Source organism: Penicillium expansum (assembly GCF_000769745.1).
Source record: "Penicillium expansum strain MD-8 chromosome Unknown contig378, whole genome shotgun sequence".
In the NCBI taxonomy this organism is placed as follows: domain Eukaryota; kingdom Fungi; phylum Ascomycota; class Eurotiomycetes; order Eurotiales; family Aspergillaceae; genus Penicillium; species Penicillium expansum.
In genome coordinates this window covers 208,045-224,635 of record NW_015971420.1, presented here as the reverse complement: position 1 = coordinate 224,635, position 16,591 = coordinate 208,045, and the positions used below count along the sequence as shown (strand labels likewise).

The window sequence follows — 16,591 nt, the reverse complement described above, 5'->3', positions numbered from 1 at the left end:
GTATCACATTTAATCCGTGAGTATCAGTTGAATAAACCCCCCAAATTCAATTTTCTTGTAAATAATTATTCGTGAACCCCCACTAACAGCACCCAGATCATGCCCGAAGTTATTGACGATACCGCAGTGCACCTCACAGAGGTCGACATCGACCTTGACGTGCAAGAGATCCTCCTCGCTGCATCGCAACATGACCAGTCCAAGCTGCGCCAGCTCCTCCGCAGCCAGTCCATGCTGCCAGACGCCGCAAACGTGAAAGATACTGAGACCGGCTTCTCACCTCTGCACGCCGCAATCGCCGCCTGCGAGCCCGATACAGAGACCGTCGGCACCAATGGCGCAACCACAGAATCGAACCCCAACGGTCTGGACGCTGAGACCGTGAAATCAGCAGTGGAGACCGTCAAGTTCCTCCTGCAGGAGGGCGCTATCTGGAACGACCTCGACGCGAACAACGAGACACCCGGCTGTATCGCGCGCCGCATCGGCGCTCTCGATCTGTACGAGTTAATCGTCGACGCGGGTGTCCGCGCAGAGTTGCTACTCAACCGCCTCGACGCGTACGAAGAGCTATCCGATGATGATGACGAAGAGGAGGAAGCTGAGGCTGAAGCTGAAGCCGAGACCGCACCGGAACTCGTCGATGCCTCCGCCGAACCTACAACAGCAACAAGCACAGCCACCCCTGTCAACCCGGAAGTATCCAACTCGCAGTACCTGGAATCGCGTCTGAACATCTCGAACGACCGAATCCTGGACGCAGATCAGAACGGCGTGATGATGCGCTGGGAAAGCGACATCATGCGCAAGTCCGCGACAGCACTGCTCCCTACACCCGGGCTGAAAGTTCTGAACATCGGTCACGGGATGGGCATTGTGGATGGGTTCTTCCAGGAGCAAGGGCCGGCTGTGCACCACATTGTCGAAGCGCACGAGGAGGTCGTTACGGAGATGAAGCGACGCGGGTGGGATACTAAGCCCGGTGTTGTTATCCACCAGGGTCGTTGGCAGGATATTCTTCCTGGCCTTGTGGCGGCTGGGGAGACGTTCGATGCTATCTACTACGATACGTTTGCGGAGTCGTATGGTGATTTCCGGGACTTTTTCTCTGAGCAGGTCATTGGGTTGTTGGAGCAGGAGGGTCGGTGGGGATTCTTTAATGGCATGGGTGCTGATCGTCAGATCTCATATGATGTCTACCAGAAGGTAGCGGAGATGGATCTCTTCGAGGCTGGGTTTGATGTGCAGTGGGAGGAGATTGCTGTGCCCAAGTTGGATGGTGAATGGGAGGGTGTACGTCGGGCTTACTGGGTTGTGGATGATTATAGATTGCCCCTGTGCAAATTCATGGATTAAGGGAGATTTTGGATGATTTGATGGAAATGGGATATAAAGAAAAAGGACATTGGATGTCTATGACTGAATGAGACGCTTGAAAATGCTATAGAATGGCTAAAAGGAACAATGTACAAATGGTATCACAGTTGAATCAAATCCACCTCGGAGAAATCTGGAGGACTGCGACTGAAGATCGTCCGACACTTGCCGTCTAGCGCCTGGTACTCATTGCTAATCCAGACATGTTTGCTAAACCGTTGTGTTCGGTACACTTCATCATCACTGATACCCAGATCATCACGCGGAATCCAGATGACAGGCCGCTTGGCGCGAAGGGCCTCGTGCTGGAAGGCACGCTGCACCAGCTGGTCACGCTCATCGGGGGTAAGATCCTCTAATTCATCGTGAATACCAGCAAAGAGGGCTTGGCCAACTGTGTTGGGGGCTGGTCCCTGCGCCTCAGTGTCTTGGGCCATCTTTTCCCGCATGGTCCGTAGTGTCGGGGTGGAGGGTGTTGAGTTCTGACCGAAATACTTGGATTTCCGGTTTGATGAGTTGGAGGCCCATGAGGGACGTTTGTTCCCAAGCTTGGGGGTTGACAGGAGATCTGAATTCTGTCGCTTCTGGTCTGGGAGATTGGTCTCTAGAGGTTTCAGTTCGATGTCTTCTCGTATCTCCTTTCCGTGTTGGCGCTCTTCGTGTTCACGCTTAGCAAGGGTGTGTTCAATATCACCATCCTCGTCATCGTCATCGTCAAGAGCGAGGCCGAGGCGCGCGTGCTGAGCACGGCGGAACTCATCATCACGTCGAATAGCGTCATCTTCCAAAGTGATGGGCAGGTACCGGATCAGTGGACTGAACGCTTCGTTGAGAAGAATTTGGTAACCAGCCGTCAGGATTAGAACAACGATCATGCAGATAGCCTGTCCCTTGCAGGCGACCTCGTCATCTGCGTTCCGAACCAAGAAGAACAAGCCGATCAGGCAGACTTCCATCACGTAAATTCCAGTGAATAGCTGATTGATAGCTCGAGGGAAAAGAAGGCCACCAGTGTCAAAGCGGAACTTGGTGACGTAGAGTGTGTTATAGCGATATACGAACCAGAACAGGCCGAAGGTGATGATGTTGAAAATCAAAATCAGAGGTGCGATCACAGAGTAGATCAAACCTAGGAGAATGTTAGTCAACACATTCAATCAAAAATACGAGACGACGTACCAATAGAAGCTAGGGTGGTATAGACAGGGAAGAATGTGCCCCATTGCATCTGATTGAGGTTTGTTGTTCGTGCCCACTTCTTCCGGGCAGTAGAGTCCAGAATTGGAGCTAAAATGAACCAGCTCACCAAGCCAAAGATTTGCACAAGAGCACCAGCACTCACAGACATGGCTTGTAGGATCATGTAAGAGAAGAAGTAGTTACTAGACTTCGGGATGTTCACTGCTAGCATCTGCGGCCAACTGGTCACGTCAGCGACGTTCTCAATGATTGTTGAGAAACTGGAAGCGATGGTGACGACCAGGAACAGCTGTACAAAGAGGAAGGCAAAATAATAGTTCTGGACAGTGAGCTCGATGGACATGCCAGTGAAGAGGCCTTGTGTGCGGCTCAAGAAGCGAAGGATGAGAGGGAGTAGTGCCATCAGTATAGCTAAACACAGTGCAGGAAGGATACCCTGAATGGCTGAAATGAACCAGTCTGGGAGCTTGCCAAGCCAGGCAAGCCATGGGAATGCACCCTCCAGATATGCCAATTGCGACAATAGTCCAGTGAACGCGACGGGGAACGCCCATCCAACGACCATTGCACAGACTAGTGTGATGATGCCAAAGGAACGCAGGTATCGTTCCCACCATTTAATCGACATATTATCCCAGATGACGTCGTCAGGAGAGATTTCCACGACTCGTGGTGCCATCTGTTTGGGGAGGTGGTGACTGACAGCTTGGCAGGCCATGTGGGCGGCGACTTGGTGATTGAACTGGACGAAGGCTGAATTCATCAAAGGGAACTTTTCAGGGTGCTGTTGGTCGATTTCGATCTCCAGGTTCAGACGAGCGACCTCCTTGCGACAATAATCGATGGTATCGACCTTTTGGCCTAAAAGCCAAATCGAAGGCATCCAACTCCAACCAAATATGGGTAGACGCATGGTATCTCGGTCTTTGGGCCGGATGTATTCCTTCCACAGCGGCTCTCCGTAGTCTTCATTTTCGAAGTTTTCATTGTAGGCGATGGGGTATTCTTCCCCTTCTATTTTGTCCCCCTCCTTTCGATCATGTTCTTGTTTTTCGTTTTTGTTGGGTTCCTTCAAGTCATAACGGGGTGAATCTGTTGCAGGCGTTTCAGGTGCAGTCAGTGGATATTCGTCAGCCTCACGCACACCCTGCGATTTTGTATGAGACGACTTTCGTCTCCAAAATGGTGGCTTCGGCGAAGTCGTTGCGTCAGAACACAGAGTGTCATCCTGACCTGCACCCTGTCCGATTATCTGACCTGAATTGAAACTCAAGTGCTGACTTCGCCGCAGCCCTACGGGTCTATCGGGCTTTGTAGCAGGCTGGGTGTCAGAGGTAACAGGATCGGGGACCGGAGGGGTGTTTGCACGAGGCGGGAGGGTGTCTGAAGTTGCAGAATGATCGGGGCCTGGGGGGGTATTTGAACGAGCACGAGGCGGGACGATGTTGTCTGTAGTGGCAACGAAGCCCCCGGTTCGAGCTAGGGGCTTCTCAAAGCCGTGCTCAACCTTCTTGAAGCCTCCAAGCACTGTCTTGCCTAGTTTTCCCACCCCTTGGCCAACTGCCCCAGCGGCAGCAAAGGCAGGGTCAAACACTCGTCGAGGTCCGTCCTCCGACCGTTTCTCGTGGTGACCTTCCGGTTGTCCATAGAGCATTTCTCGTACCGTGTGGGCCTGATGAGGATTACCAGAGCTAACACCAGGACCCATGGCCATTTGGGAGGCCCGTTTGTCGGCCACCTTTTTCTCTTTTTTCTCTGCGCTTGATTGACTCTTGCCGGCTTTCTTTGCCTCCCCCTTGGCTTTTTTGAGCTGTGCCTTTTTGCATTTTGCAATCAGATCCGTCTCGGCACTCTCAAGCTTGAGAGCAAACTCGTTTCGTGCCTTTACTTTCTCGTTCAAGTCGTCAAAGTTGCGGTTGAGCCAGATGTTTCGCACGCCCCCAGGGAAGACATCGAAAAGCTTATCAAGGGCATCCATGTCGAGCCAATCAGGCGGGATAGAAGTAACGAGCACGGTGGTAGCAGAAGCACGGAGTCGATGCTGGGGAGACGTCAAATAGGCTTGTCGCAGGCGAATGTAATTCCGAAGTTCATCAAAAAATACAGCACAGACGTAGACAATGGTAATCACGGCCATTATCAGATGAGCCCAGTACCGATTCGTGTGCTCGGGGGTTACGTTGCCCCAGGCTAGCTGATCCAGACCAGTGACGCTATACTTAGTGCCCGAGGTACCATTTTGGTATGTCTGACCCTTGCCACCAACACGGTTGATTGGGAGTAGAACCGGTAAGATCACGAGGCCCAGAGGAAGGAAGATCTTCAGAAGCATGCGCAAATAGCGCAGGAAAAAGTATGCATCTAGCCCACATTTCTGAATGAATTCCGAGCTGGAGGTACGAAATACTGGGACAATCCAACGGAAGAGTCCTGGGGGTGATGGGGTTGTGCGTTCTCTATCTGGTACCAAATAGGTTCGCGGTTGACTGGATATTCAATTTTAGTCAATTTCAGGTCCACATTCTCGTTCCCGGTGAAGTTTCAGGGGACTTACTATATTCGACTTAGTTTACCCTTTAGTAACAGAAAGAGGAGAAATTCAACGACGAAGACGACGATGGCCGTCGCCAGCGACGCCAGGAAAGTCGAGATTGAAACACCTTCAGCGGTTCGGCCGTGGCCACCAGTGTGTTCCAGCGCCTCCTCCAAGCCTGAAGGCATGGTGATCAGCTCGGCTATTGCCGAGGGGGAAAAAAGTAGGAGACTAGGGAAGCTAGGACGCTAAAAGGGGTGTCGAAGAAGCTGTCGCCGCAAGAAGCATAACGAGATTTCGTTGTAGGCACCGATAGAGGTTGAAAGTAATTACCTGTAGACCGGAGGGTTTGAAGAAGAAGGAGCTTGGTGATAAGAGAACAAAATCACAAAGAGAAATCCACTTAAACAGACTTCGCAAGGCGCCAACCTGATCAGCTGTGGGGATTGAGAGCCAATAATGTCGATCTTGGTCTTTGAATAATATCTTGATTAATGAGGTGAGTGGCGCGAGGACTGAGCTAGCGGTCTGATCAAGAAATTGGGATGTTGAGGAACAGGGATGATTGGAGAGATCGTGGGAGCGCCGATCGAGGATACAATGACATCAGGCGCTAAGTGAAACAACCAACTAAGTCACGGCGGCTTTAGGTGAAAGGAGAACAAATATTGCTTTATGTAACCTAACGCCGCAGCGTTTCATATTCTATATTTGTCACAAGGAACAGTACCATTTTTTTCATCTATGACACGTTGATACATAATAGATGCGAATGCCTACTACGGTAGTAGTGAAGCCTCTCCGAGCATTTGGTGGGGAAGAAAAAAAGGGAAAGAGCGGTGATTGGCCCGTAGGTTGAAGATGTGGCTGTGCATCATGTAATGATTCAAAATTCATCCGGGAACCAGCCACAGGGTCAGGAACTGCATGTGGCTAGTGTTAAAAACACGTCGTCCTAAAGAGGAAACCACTTAACGCGCCCGTCGCGTCCACGGTGGCAGAACCCGCGTTCCGCCCACAGCTTTTTGCTCTCCCTTTCTTCACTCGTATCCCCGTACCACCACCAACCCACCTGACCAACGTCTAGTATCAACACATCAATTCATATCCACCATGTCGTCACCAACACAAAGACGGAGGGGTCGTTCCTCCAAAAATTCAACTGCATCTCCTAGTTCTTCGTCCCGACAGGAGCCCCCTAGCAGCCCGACTTTTCAAGCCACTCCCCGTGCCTCGAGACGTCTAATGGCCGAGGGAGCCGCACCCTCTTCATCCCCCATCTTTTTCCAATCATCCCCGACCAAGGGAGATAACAATGCCGAGACTCCGGATGAACGCATGGCCGATGCCAGCTCAACGGTAGACGATGGCGACAGAACCCCGCGAGGCAATCCTGGTGTGAGAGGTATGGATTTTATTTTAGCAGAGCAGCACCTTTATTTTCAATATAGATACCTAACTGCCCACCAGACTCTTCTCCTATTCATTATATTCCCAGTTCTAGCCCAACTCGAGGTTTCGGTCGGTCTGATATCCGTTCCGACATCCGCTCCGATGCATTGAGCACCGCCAGCAGTGGATTATTTGTGTCACCAGGAGGCCAGGGCCGACGGGCAGGTCCTCGTCGCAGCGATTTGCACTCAGGTGGCTTTGGGTCTACTCCCAGTCGCCGTAATCGTGTGTTCGTTGATGCCAATGGAATGCCTACAGGTGATACCATGCCTCGCTCCGATGCCACTTTCTCAAATATCAACCCGGGCACCTCCGAGGCTGAGGCCATGGCCGGAAATTCCACTCGTGTGATCTGGGGTACCAACATCTCGATCCAGGATTCAATGTCGGCATTCAAGAACTTCCTGTATAATTTCGCCACAAAGTACCGCCTCTGGGCTGACGGTGCCACCGAGGACGAAACCAGACTTATGGGAGAATTAGCAGAGAGACATGAGTGCATCACCATGTGTAACAACATGCGACGACTCGGTGTGACCACTTTCAACCTCGATGCTGCTAACCTGAAGTCATACCCATTGACTCGCAAGCTGTGGCACCAACTTTCCGCATATCCGCAAGAAATCATCCCTCTGATGGATCAGGCTTTGAAGGATGTGATGGTGGATTTAGCCCTCAAGGAAATGGACGTTCTTCGGTCAGAGAGCCAACGCGCTGCTCAGCCTCGTGACCGACGTGGTCAGCCCATCCTCACCTCGGACAATGTGCTTCCGACTGTCGATGTGCCGGATCTGGTTGGGGAAGTGGAGGCGATGACATTCAAGGTGCTCCCATTCGGTTTAGATCGGACCGTGAACATGCGTGATCTCGACCCAGCCGATATGGATAAACTGGTCAGCATCAAGGGTTTGGTCATTCGTGCTACTCCCATCATCCCCGATATGAAGGAAGCTTTCTTCCGGTGCAGCGTATGCAGCTATGGTGTGCAGGTCGACATTGATCGTGGCAGAATTGCCGAGCCAACAGTCTGCCCTCGAGACTCTTGCAAAGAGAAGAACTCAATGCAGCTCCTTCACAACCGTTGCTCCTTCTCCGATAAGCAAGTCATCAAGCTCCAGGAGACTCCAGACAACATTCCTGATGGTCAGACCCCTCACTCGGTGTCTCTGTGTGTCTATGATGAGCTAGTCGATGTTTGCAAGGCCGGTGACCGTGTGGAGGTGACTGGTATCTTCCGGTGCAACCCCATGCGTGTTAGTGCTCGTCAGCGCTCGCAGAAGTCTCTCTTCAAGACGTACATCGATGTACTTCATGTGCAGAAGTTTGACCGTAAGAAGATGGGCATTGACATGTCCACAGTCGAGCAAGAAATGTCCGAGCAGGCCGCAGAGGCAGATCAGGCGCGCAAAGTCTCGGCCGAAGAAGAAGAAAAGATCAAGCGGACCGCCTCTCGCCCCGACATCTACGACCTGCTGTCTCGTTCCTTGGCTCCCAGCATCTACGAGATGGACGACGTGAAGAAGGGTATCTTGCTGCAAATGTTTGGAGGAACTAACAAGACCTTCCAAAAGGGAGGTAACCCACGCTACCGTGGTGACATTAACGTTCTTCTGTGTGGTGACCCCTCCACCTCCAAGTCCCAACTACTGCGCTATGTTCACAAGATCGCCCCTCGCGGTGTCTACACCAGTGGTAAGGGTTCGTCGGCTGTTGGTTTGACTGCCTACGTGACTCGTGACCCGGAGACTCGCCAAATGGTTCTAGAGTCCGGTGCCTTGGTTCTGTCCGATGGTGGTGTTTGCTGTATTGATGAGTTCGACAAGATGAACGATTCCACGCGCTCCGTCCTTCACGAAGTTATGGAACAGCAGACCGTCTCTATCGCTAAGGCGGGTATCATTACTACCCTGAACGCCCGAACATCCATCCTGGCCTCTGCCAACCCCATCGGCAGTAGGTATAACCCTAAACTCGCTGTTCCGCAGAACATTGATCTGCCACCCACTTTGCTCTCTCGTTTCGACCTGGTGTACTTGGTTCTTGACCGTGTCGACGAGACGGAAGATCGTCGCTTGGCCAAGCACTTGGTCGGCATGTACCTGGAGGACAACCCTGAGAATGCCAGCTCACAGGAGATTCTGGTAAGTAACCCTCCCCGTGTGCTCAATTAGAGAGATGTCTAACAGTTTTATCTAGCCTATCGAGTTCCTTACAGCCTACATTACATACGCCAAGACCAACTGCCACCCTGCGATCACCCCAGCTGCCGGTGCTGCACTCACCGATGCCTACGTGGCTATGCGCCAACTCGGTGATGACATCCGCGCCCAAGAGCGCCGTATCACTGCCACGACTCGACAGCTGGAATCAATGATCCGACTCTCCGAGGCGCACGCACGCATGCGTCTGTCCCCCGAGGTCACCGTCGGCGATGTGGAGGAAGCTGTGCGTCTGATCCGCTCCGCCATCAAGCAGGCCGCCACCGATGCCCGAACCGGTCTCATCGACATGGGCCTTCTGACCGAAGGTAGCAGCGCCGCTGACCGTCGTCTACGCGATGATCTGAAGAAGGCGGTGCTGTCCCGCCTTGATGAACGTGGTGGAGTGAGTGGTGGTGCAGTCCGCTGGACCGACCTATATCGCGATGTGAGCGAGCAGAGTGACAACAAACTTGACCACAACCAATTCGGTGATGCGGTGCGCTCGCTCGAGACGGAGGGCTCAGTGAATGTCTTCGGTGAGGGTGCTCGTCGCAGTATCCGCCGGGCGGCCATGAGCATGTCCTAGGTGGCTGCGATGATACCATGATGTGATGATAGATTAGGCAGGTGCATGTCATCTCTGACTGAGGGTGTTCTGGCGTTGGTGGTTTTATGGATAATGGTATGGGATGTGGTCCGAACTGTTGTATTGTAGATTGATCATAATATTTTCCAATCTCATGGATACCCCAAAGGTGCTAGCTTGGTTAGAAACTAAGACATGTAGAAAAAGTATACAATCACATGCGTCTAGCTAGACCCAACGAGCACAATGCCCCGGGTGGGGCTTGATCGTCCTGCAGATGGCGACTCATATCCCTGTCCTGTAACAAGCATTGAAAAAGAAATTGGCAAGCCTGTTTTTGAACTGGATTCTGTAATAATCTCTGGTTCAGTTTAATTGTACTTCTTAGTAACATAATAATGCACTAGAATAGCATAATCATAACGAGCAGTAGAAGAAAAGAGAGGTAAACACAGAGAGACAGAGACAGAGACAGAGAACCCTAGAGAGAGAGAGAGGCTAAGTGCCCACGTGCGCTGATGACTGGTCAGATAGTTAACGTCACCAAGGAGTGGAGGTATGGGGAATACGAAGTTACCATACGATAATTACCAAAATTACCAGAAGTACCAGAAGGACGATCTAGATCTCCATCATCATTCTCCTTATAATCACCAATATACAACATATTGAAGGAAATTGAAGCCCATTATACCTCAATATCACATTTAAACGCTATTTCTCAGCTATCTAACAAGTTAAAATCTTCGTTTCAAACGATCTAGATCATCTTGCATCGCCTTAACTCTTAACACCGCACCCACTTCGATGAGACGATGGGGCCGTCACCCGCTAGTCATCGGACTAGCCGAGTTCGGGGACCCATTCTAACCTCTTTGACCTTCTGTCTTCGGGAGAGCTAGAACCCTCCGAATTTGGCCTCCCTCCCCTCACCAGGATATTTTTTCCTTCTTCTTTTTCCCGTCATGAGCTTGGGATAAACTCGACTTTCTCTTCCTCACATTCTCCCTGCCCACCATGAGGTATGTAACTCCCAATCCCCGTTATCTTCCAGCCACTCCACTTGTCGCGCCTTCAGCGTACTGACCCAATTGTTTCACAGGTTCGGTGAATATCTCAGTTCTTCCATGATCAAGGAATTCTATCCTTACTACATTGCCTACGACGATCTCAAGAAAGCTCTCAAGACCGATTTCGTCGACGAGCCAACCGCCGATAACACCCAGCCCGCCCGCAAAGAATGGACCGAAGATGATGAGACGCACTTCGTCTCCTTGCTCGAGAGTGAGCTAGAGAAGGTGTTCCTATTCCAGAAGCGCAAGAGCGAGGAGATTGTTGCCCGCATTCAAGAAAGCGAGATCGAGGTGAACGATGTCGTCTCCCGTCTGGACAGCTCGGCCGATTCCCGTCGCCAGAGTACTCGAGCTGCTCGCCCCGCGCCCACCGATGCGGATTTCATGCTGCTTGAGCAGGTGCTCAGTGATATCATTGCCGATGTTCATGATTTGGCCAAATTCACTCAATTGAACTACACGGGTTTCCAGAAGATCATCAAGAAGCATGACGTATGTTTTTCCTTCCAATTTTCGAGTCGGGGCCCCCCAATTCGCTAACAATCGCACAGAAAGAGACCCAATGGTACCTGAAGCCGGTTTTTGCGACACGTCTGAAGGCCAAGCCTTTCTTCAAGGATAACTACGACGCTTTCGTGATTAAACTATCCAAGCTGTATGACCTGGTCCGGACCAAGGGTAACCCGGTCAAGGGTGACTCATCTGCCGGTGGTGCCCAACAGAACTTTGTGCGTCAGACCACAAAATATTGGGTGCACCGAGATAATATTACGGAGTTGAAGTTGGTGATCTTGAAGCACCTGCCAGTGTTGGTCTTCAATGCCAGCAAGGAGTTCGAGGAGAAGGACACCGCCATCTCCTCTGTCTACTATGACAACACGGACACTTGGGAGCTGTATCAGGGTCGCCTGAAGAAGACAGAAGGCGCTGAGGCAATTCGATTGCGTTGGTACGGTGGGATGGAAAGTGACCAGATTTTCGTGGAGCGCAAAACCCACCGTGAGGACTGGACGGGAGAAAAATCCGTCAAGGCGCGTTTCGTGCTCAAGGAGAAGAACGTCAATGCCTATCTCGATGGTCGGATGACGGTTGAGCAGATATTTGACAAGATGCGCAAGGAGGGTAAGAAGAGCCCGGCGGAGATTGATGATTTGGAGCAATTGGCCCGCGAGATTCAGTACCGCGTCATTACTCGCCGCTTGGTGCCCGTCACCCGTACATTCTATCACCGCACTGCCTTCCAGCTGCCAGGTGATGCTCGTGTTCGAATCTCTCTTGACACGGAACTGACCATGATCCGAGAGGATAACCTGGACGGCCGCCGACGGTCCGGGAAGAACTGGCGTCGTATGGATATCGGAGTCGATTTCCCATTCTCCCAACTGCCCCCGGAGGATATCGATCGATTCCCCTATGCCGTGCTGGAGGTGAAGCTGCAGACCCAGGCAGGCCAGGAACCTCCCCAGTGGATTCGGGATTTGACTGCCAGTCACTTGGTTGAGGCAGTCCCGAAATTCAGCAAGTTCATCCACGGAACAGCCACCATGTTCCCTACTCGCATCAACCTGCTTCCATTCTGGTTCCCCCAAATGGGTGTGGACATCCGCAAACCCGCCAGTCGAGAATTCGGTATCCACAGACCGCTAGCGAGTACCTCGATATCTGCCAATGATGAAGATTCGGATGATGACGAAACCCCGGATGCGCAAGAAACACCTTTGAACGAAGACCTCACCGAGCACCAAAACGGATTGTTTGAGACCAATGGCAACGAATTGGATATCGAAGAACGCATCGCCGCCCAGCCCCTGCCCGGCGACGAAGACTACCCCTTGTACGACTCGGACGACGAATCGGTATATTCCGACGAACTCGAAGAAGCCCGTCGCATTGGGGGTGCGTACTACGCGCAGCAATTAGCCAAACACTACCTCTTTCAAACCGGTCACGCTGTCGCACAGGGTCTCATGGCGATAATCCCCCGCCCCCGCCCAACATCCCTGCCTCCCCCCGAACAGCGTGGGATCGCTGTTTTGAGTGGCCACCGACGCACCCTACAGCGCTTCCAGGCTCCCCCAGGCAAACGTAAGTCAGCTCCATACTATTTCGTACATCAGTCACACAAACTAACACAAAAATAGGCATCTTCGTTCCCGTCCGCGTGGAACCAAAAGTCTACTTCGCCGCCGAGCGAACCTTCCTCTCCTGGTTAGAATTCTCCATCATCCTCGGCGGAATCGCCGCAACCCTCCTCAACTTCGGCACCGACTTCGCCACCCTTGTCTCTTCTTGGGCCTTCACCATCCTCGCCGCCGGCGCCCTCGTCTACAGTCTCTTCCTGTACATCTGGCGCGTTGACAAGATCCGCAAGCGTCGCGACGTCAAGCGCGTCTACTACGAGCGCTGGGGTCCGACAGTCGTCAGTATCGGACTCGTTGTAATCATTCTGGTTAACTTTGCGCTGCGTGTGCGCGCTGGCGGGTTTATGGCTGCGCCAGGATCGGAGGGCGAGCATCGTCGTGGTGGACATGGCGAATTATAAAACTCTTGATTTGTTTGGAAAAGAAGAACTGAATCGTTCTCTTTATTTATCCTTTTTGGGGGTTTGATCACCTTTTCCGCTGCTCTTGGGCGGGCTCTTATGTTGTATCTACGTGGCGTTCGGACTGGGGCGTTGGGGGATTGTAAATCATGTACAAACCGCATACATGCTACTGCAAATATGAGAATGGCACCTTGATTAGTGTCTAACTTTTAGTTTCTTTACTTTTGTTCAGTAGATGTAGATGTATTATATTTGGCAATATTACTCAGGATAAGATATATCATCTTCACCAAACAGTGTAGGCTGAGAAGGTGAATTCAGAAAGACATCTTCGAACAGGCTGCCGAAAGGAAACGAGAAAGGAAACGCCATGCCCATGCCGTCTTGCGGAACCTGATCAAACAATCCTCCAGTAGGGTTCATACCACCAAGATCACATTCGTCAAGCTGACGTCCATTTTGCATCGAGGATCCCGTTGCTGGACGCTCTGGTGCTGCACCATCTTGTGTCTGTATACCAGCAGAGTATCGCCTAAGCAGTGATTCAAAAATTGGATAAAAAGCCGCAAGTACCGGGAACCGATCTCGCAATTTTTCAAGTATCAACATGCAGAATCGGGCGCGATGCTGTGAGATAATTCGCACGCCAGCATCCCCTCTGTGGATGTTGACTATATACATTGAGAGCACCGACAGCACGGGCGCAATTCTAGAAAGACCTTTAGCAAGCCGTCCGGGATACTTGGGGGCATCTTATTATCGAGGGAGGGACGTACATGCTAGCTGAGGCTGCATATAAAAGATCATTCGCCATGAGTATTTCAAGCATGTGAGAGATCTCTGTACATATCTCGAATGTCGGAGTGCCTGGGCCGGTATCGAGAGAAAATCTTGGGTTGGTTCGATGTAGAACCAGTCGATATTCCCTGTAGATTCAATGCTCAGAATGGAGAGCCTTCTGAAGAGTCATTCGAAAGGCAACTTACTGGTATAATATATGAGTCAATATAGCCCACTTGCTGCTATTTGTTGACAAAGACTTGGATTCCGGAGGGAGGGATAAAAACCACAAGGAAATTTGCTCTAGACAGATATCTTGTGAGTGACCAGTATCTTCATCATATTTGATAGTGAAGAATCGATCCACTAATATGTGTTAGCAAATACATTTAGAAACAGGATGATGGGAGGTTTAACCTGTTCGAGCTAGTTGCACAGCATTTATCACAAAGGCATTTGCCTCACTGAGCTTTTCTTGGGAGGTTCCTGTTTCTTGAGACCCGACTTGTTCAAAATCTACTTCTGACAAAGGTGGGACATTGCAAAGTCTTCCTTGTACGTGTGGAGGGCGATCAAGAAGCATAGAAAGATTTATGTCCATGGCCTGGCTTGGAAAGTCAGACTGGTAATAGACCTGGGTGGGGGTGAACAATAACTGACATATATCATCCACCACAATCTTCGCCATAATTTTCGATCTTTTTCTTCGAGACGGATGTATGACTTTCTAGAATACTGATTAGTGCCATTAGTGCACGCTGGAGGGATGAGTCGACTCACGCTTGATGTAGTCCTAAAGCCTGTGCCATTCCCACAGAGATACCAACCCAGTACCAAGGGTCTTTATGTTCTAGAAGACCATTCCACCAATAGCACATAAGGAATGTAGCTTGAATAGTCACGATTGTGTCCGTTTCATATCCAGCATCATAGAGAGATTTAGCTCTCTGGTAAAAGATGAGGCTTGCAGCGTACCGGGACACAAATCCAGCATCAGCAATGACCGAATCCGAACAATATATGGTAGCAGCGAGGTAGATAGCATTCAAGAGCAAATGTGAGAATTTGCCCTCATCGAGAGTGACAAGGAACCTCGACCTATCAAGAATAGGCAATGCAGCAAGTGAAAAATGGAAGTAAGCGTCGAGCAGGGCCTGGCTGGTCTCTTGTGACGGGAGATCAAATGCACCTTGTTTCTTGAGGCTTTCACTAGTAGATATATGAATCCTATCGATTTCCTGCACCGTCGACCTACCCAACCGGGCCAGCATTGCTCCATGGAGATGGTCTTGAAGTGGACGCACATCCGTCGTACCCCCGAAAGGATTTCCAAATTGTTGGATCAAGTAATTGAGATTAGAAGAATCCCCAACATATTGAGTCTTGCCGCTTGGCCCGAGAGCTGGGAAACATGGCTCTTGCTGTGGCGTATCTCCATTGTCTTGAGGATGAGTGGCCACAGGTGGGTTTGGACTCAGCACTCCTTCATACGACACATTGTGAGAGGTCACTGAAAGGCTCCTGCTTGAGCCTGCTTCACTGGGTAGAAGAGGAAGCTTTCGTTTCCTAATTCCGAATTAGTCTCAATATTATGGCTTGGTCTTTTGAATCCTACCGTCCACGACGAGATATAATCAGCTCACATTGGCGCCGGGCATTCCGGCAGTTGGAACACGCGGAGCCTTCACTGCGATCGCATTTGACTCGTCTGTCATGACATAAACGACAGGCGACTTTGACTGGACTGCTGCGTGGCATTTAATAATTACGAGAAAGGCAACAGTTTGGTTGTAGTGAGTTCGGCGTCTTGATTTCGGCGAAGTTGGTGCATGCAGATCCACCAAGTCGCCGAATTTTCACGCCTCTGATTGGCTAACACCTTAATGTCTGCCTTCTGATTGGATGCCTGACACTAGCTGTTTAGAAACAACTATAAAACTTCTCCAGGAGAAATGAGCTGATTCTATCTTTCCTAGATGACTTCTCGAGCGAGCAAAATATTCAGACTTAGCTGGTGATCATGTTTTTGAATACACCTTCTCGAAGCATACTTCGATACTCCAATCCAAAGCAATGGTCACAATGTCTCCTACCCACCATCGCAAGGCCACGATACCTACGCACATCTTCAGAACCTAGCAGCTCTCCATCTACACCCATCCCATTTGAAAGACAGAAAGATGGAGCGTCTGGGTATCTCCTGTAAGTCCAATACTATGTCAACTTCCAATCCAATTGATCTATAGCTCTAACATATTTCCCCTGCTCAGTGCAAAAGCCGACGAACTAGTAAACTGGGGAAGACAAGGCTCCCTTTGGCCCTTATCATTTGGACTCGCCTGCTGCGGAGTCGAAATGATGCATACCTCAATGCCACGATACGATCAAGATCGACTAGGCATTATCTTCCGCGCCTCGCCACGACAGGCAGATGTGATGATTGTTGCCGGTACGGTAGTCAACAAGATGGCGCCGGCAGTGAGACAACTATATGATCAAATGCCTGAGCCTCGATGGGTGATTAGCATGGGTAGTTGTGCCAACGGTGGAGGATATTACCACTACAGTTACAATGTTGTACGGGGCGTGGATCGTATCGTGCCGGTGGATATTTACGTGCCTGGCTGTCCGCCGACTGCAGAGGCGCTTTTGCAGGGGATTTTTCTTCTTCAGAAAAAGATGCGGAGGACGCAGGTGACCAGAATGTGGTATAGGCGCTAAGTGAGGATTGAATTGGGGTATATATGTATCATAATAAAATCCAATGCTGTCATAGCTATGGAAGTAATGGGGAATAACGCTCCTATCTATGCAAAATGCCAAAAGAATGTGATATTCATGCCT

The 16,591-nt window shown here is 50.7% G+C and overlaps 4 protein-coding genes across 4 annotated transcripts; 3 read left to right on the top strand and 1 right to left on the bottom strand.

Moving 5' to 3' along the window:
• Nucleotides 1-99: 99 nt before the first annotated feature.
• Nucleotides 100-1,356, top strand: rmt2 (protein-arginine N5-methyltransferase; the record flags this gene model as incomplete). Its single annotated transcript, XM_016748332.1, has 1 exon — nt 100-1,356. The coding sequence occupies one exon, from the start codon at nt 100-102 to the stop codon at nt 1,354-1,356; it is 1,257 nt and encodes a 418-aa protein (XP_016595174.1).
• Nucleotides 1,357-1,478: 122 nt separating this feature from the next.
• On the bottom strand, nt 1,479-5,298 carry PEX2_110650 (putative DUF221 domain protein; the record flags this gene model as incomplete). The annotated part of the gene is made up of 3 exons (XM_016748331.1): nt 1,479-2,506; nt 2,557-5,063; nt 5,132-5,298. 3 exons carry the CDS (start codon nt 5,296-5,298, stop codon nt 1,479-1,481), a joined length of 3,702 nt encoding a protein of 1,233 aa, XP_016595173.1.
• Nucleotides 5,299-6,223: 925 nt separating this feature from the next.
• Nucleotides 6,224-9,349, top strand: PEX2_110640 (MCM DNA helicase complex subunit MCM4; the record flags this gene model as incomplete). Its single annotated transcript, XM_016748330.1, has 3 exons — nt 6,224-6,515; nt 6,581-8,703; nt 8,759-9,349. The coding sequence occupies 3 exons, from the start codon at nt 6,224-6,226 to the stop codon at nt 9,347-9,349; spliced, it is 3,006 nt and encodes a 1,001-aa protein (XP_016595172.1).
• Nucleotides 9,350-10,366: 1,017 nt separating this feature from the next.
• vtc4 (putative vacuolar transporter chaperone (Vtc4)) lies at nt 10,367-12,964 on the top strand (the record flags this gene model as incomplete). The annotated part of the gene is made up of 4 exons (XM_016748329.1): nt 10,367-10,371; nt 10,452-10,914; nt 10,974-12,507; nt 12,564-12,964. 4 exons carry the CDS (start codon nt 10,367-10,369, stop codon nt 12,962-12,964), a joined length of 2,403 nt encoding a protein of 800 aa, XP_016595171.1.
• Nucleotides 12,965-16,591: the final 3,627 nt, after the last annotated feature.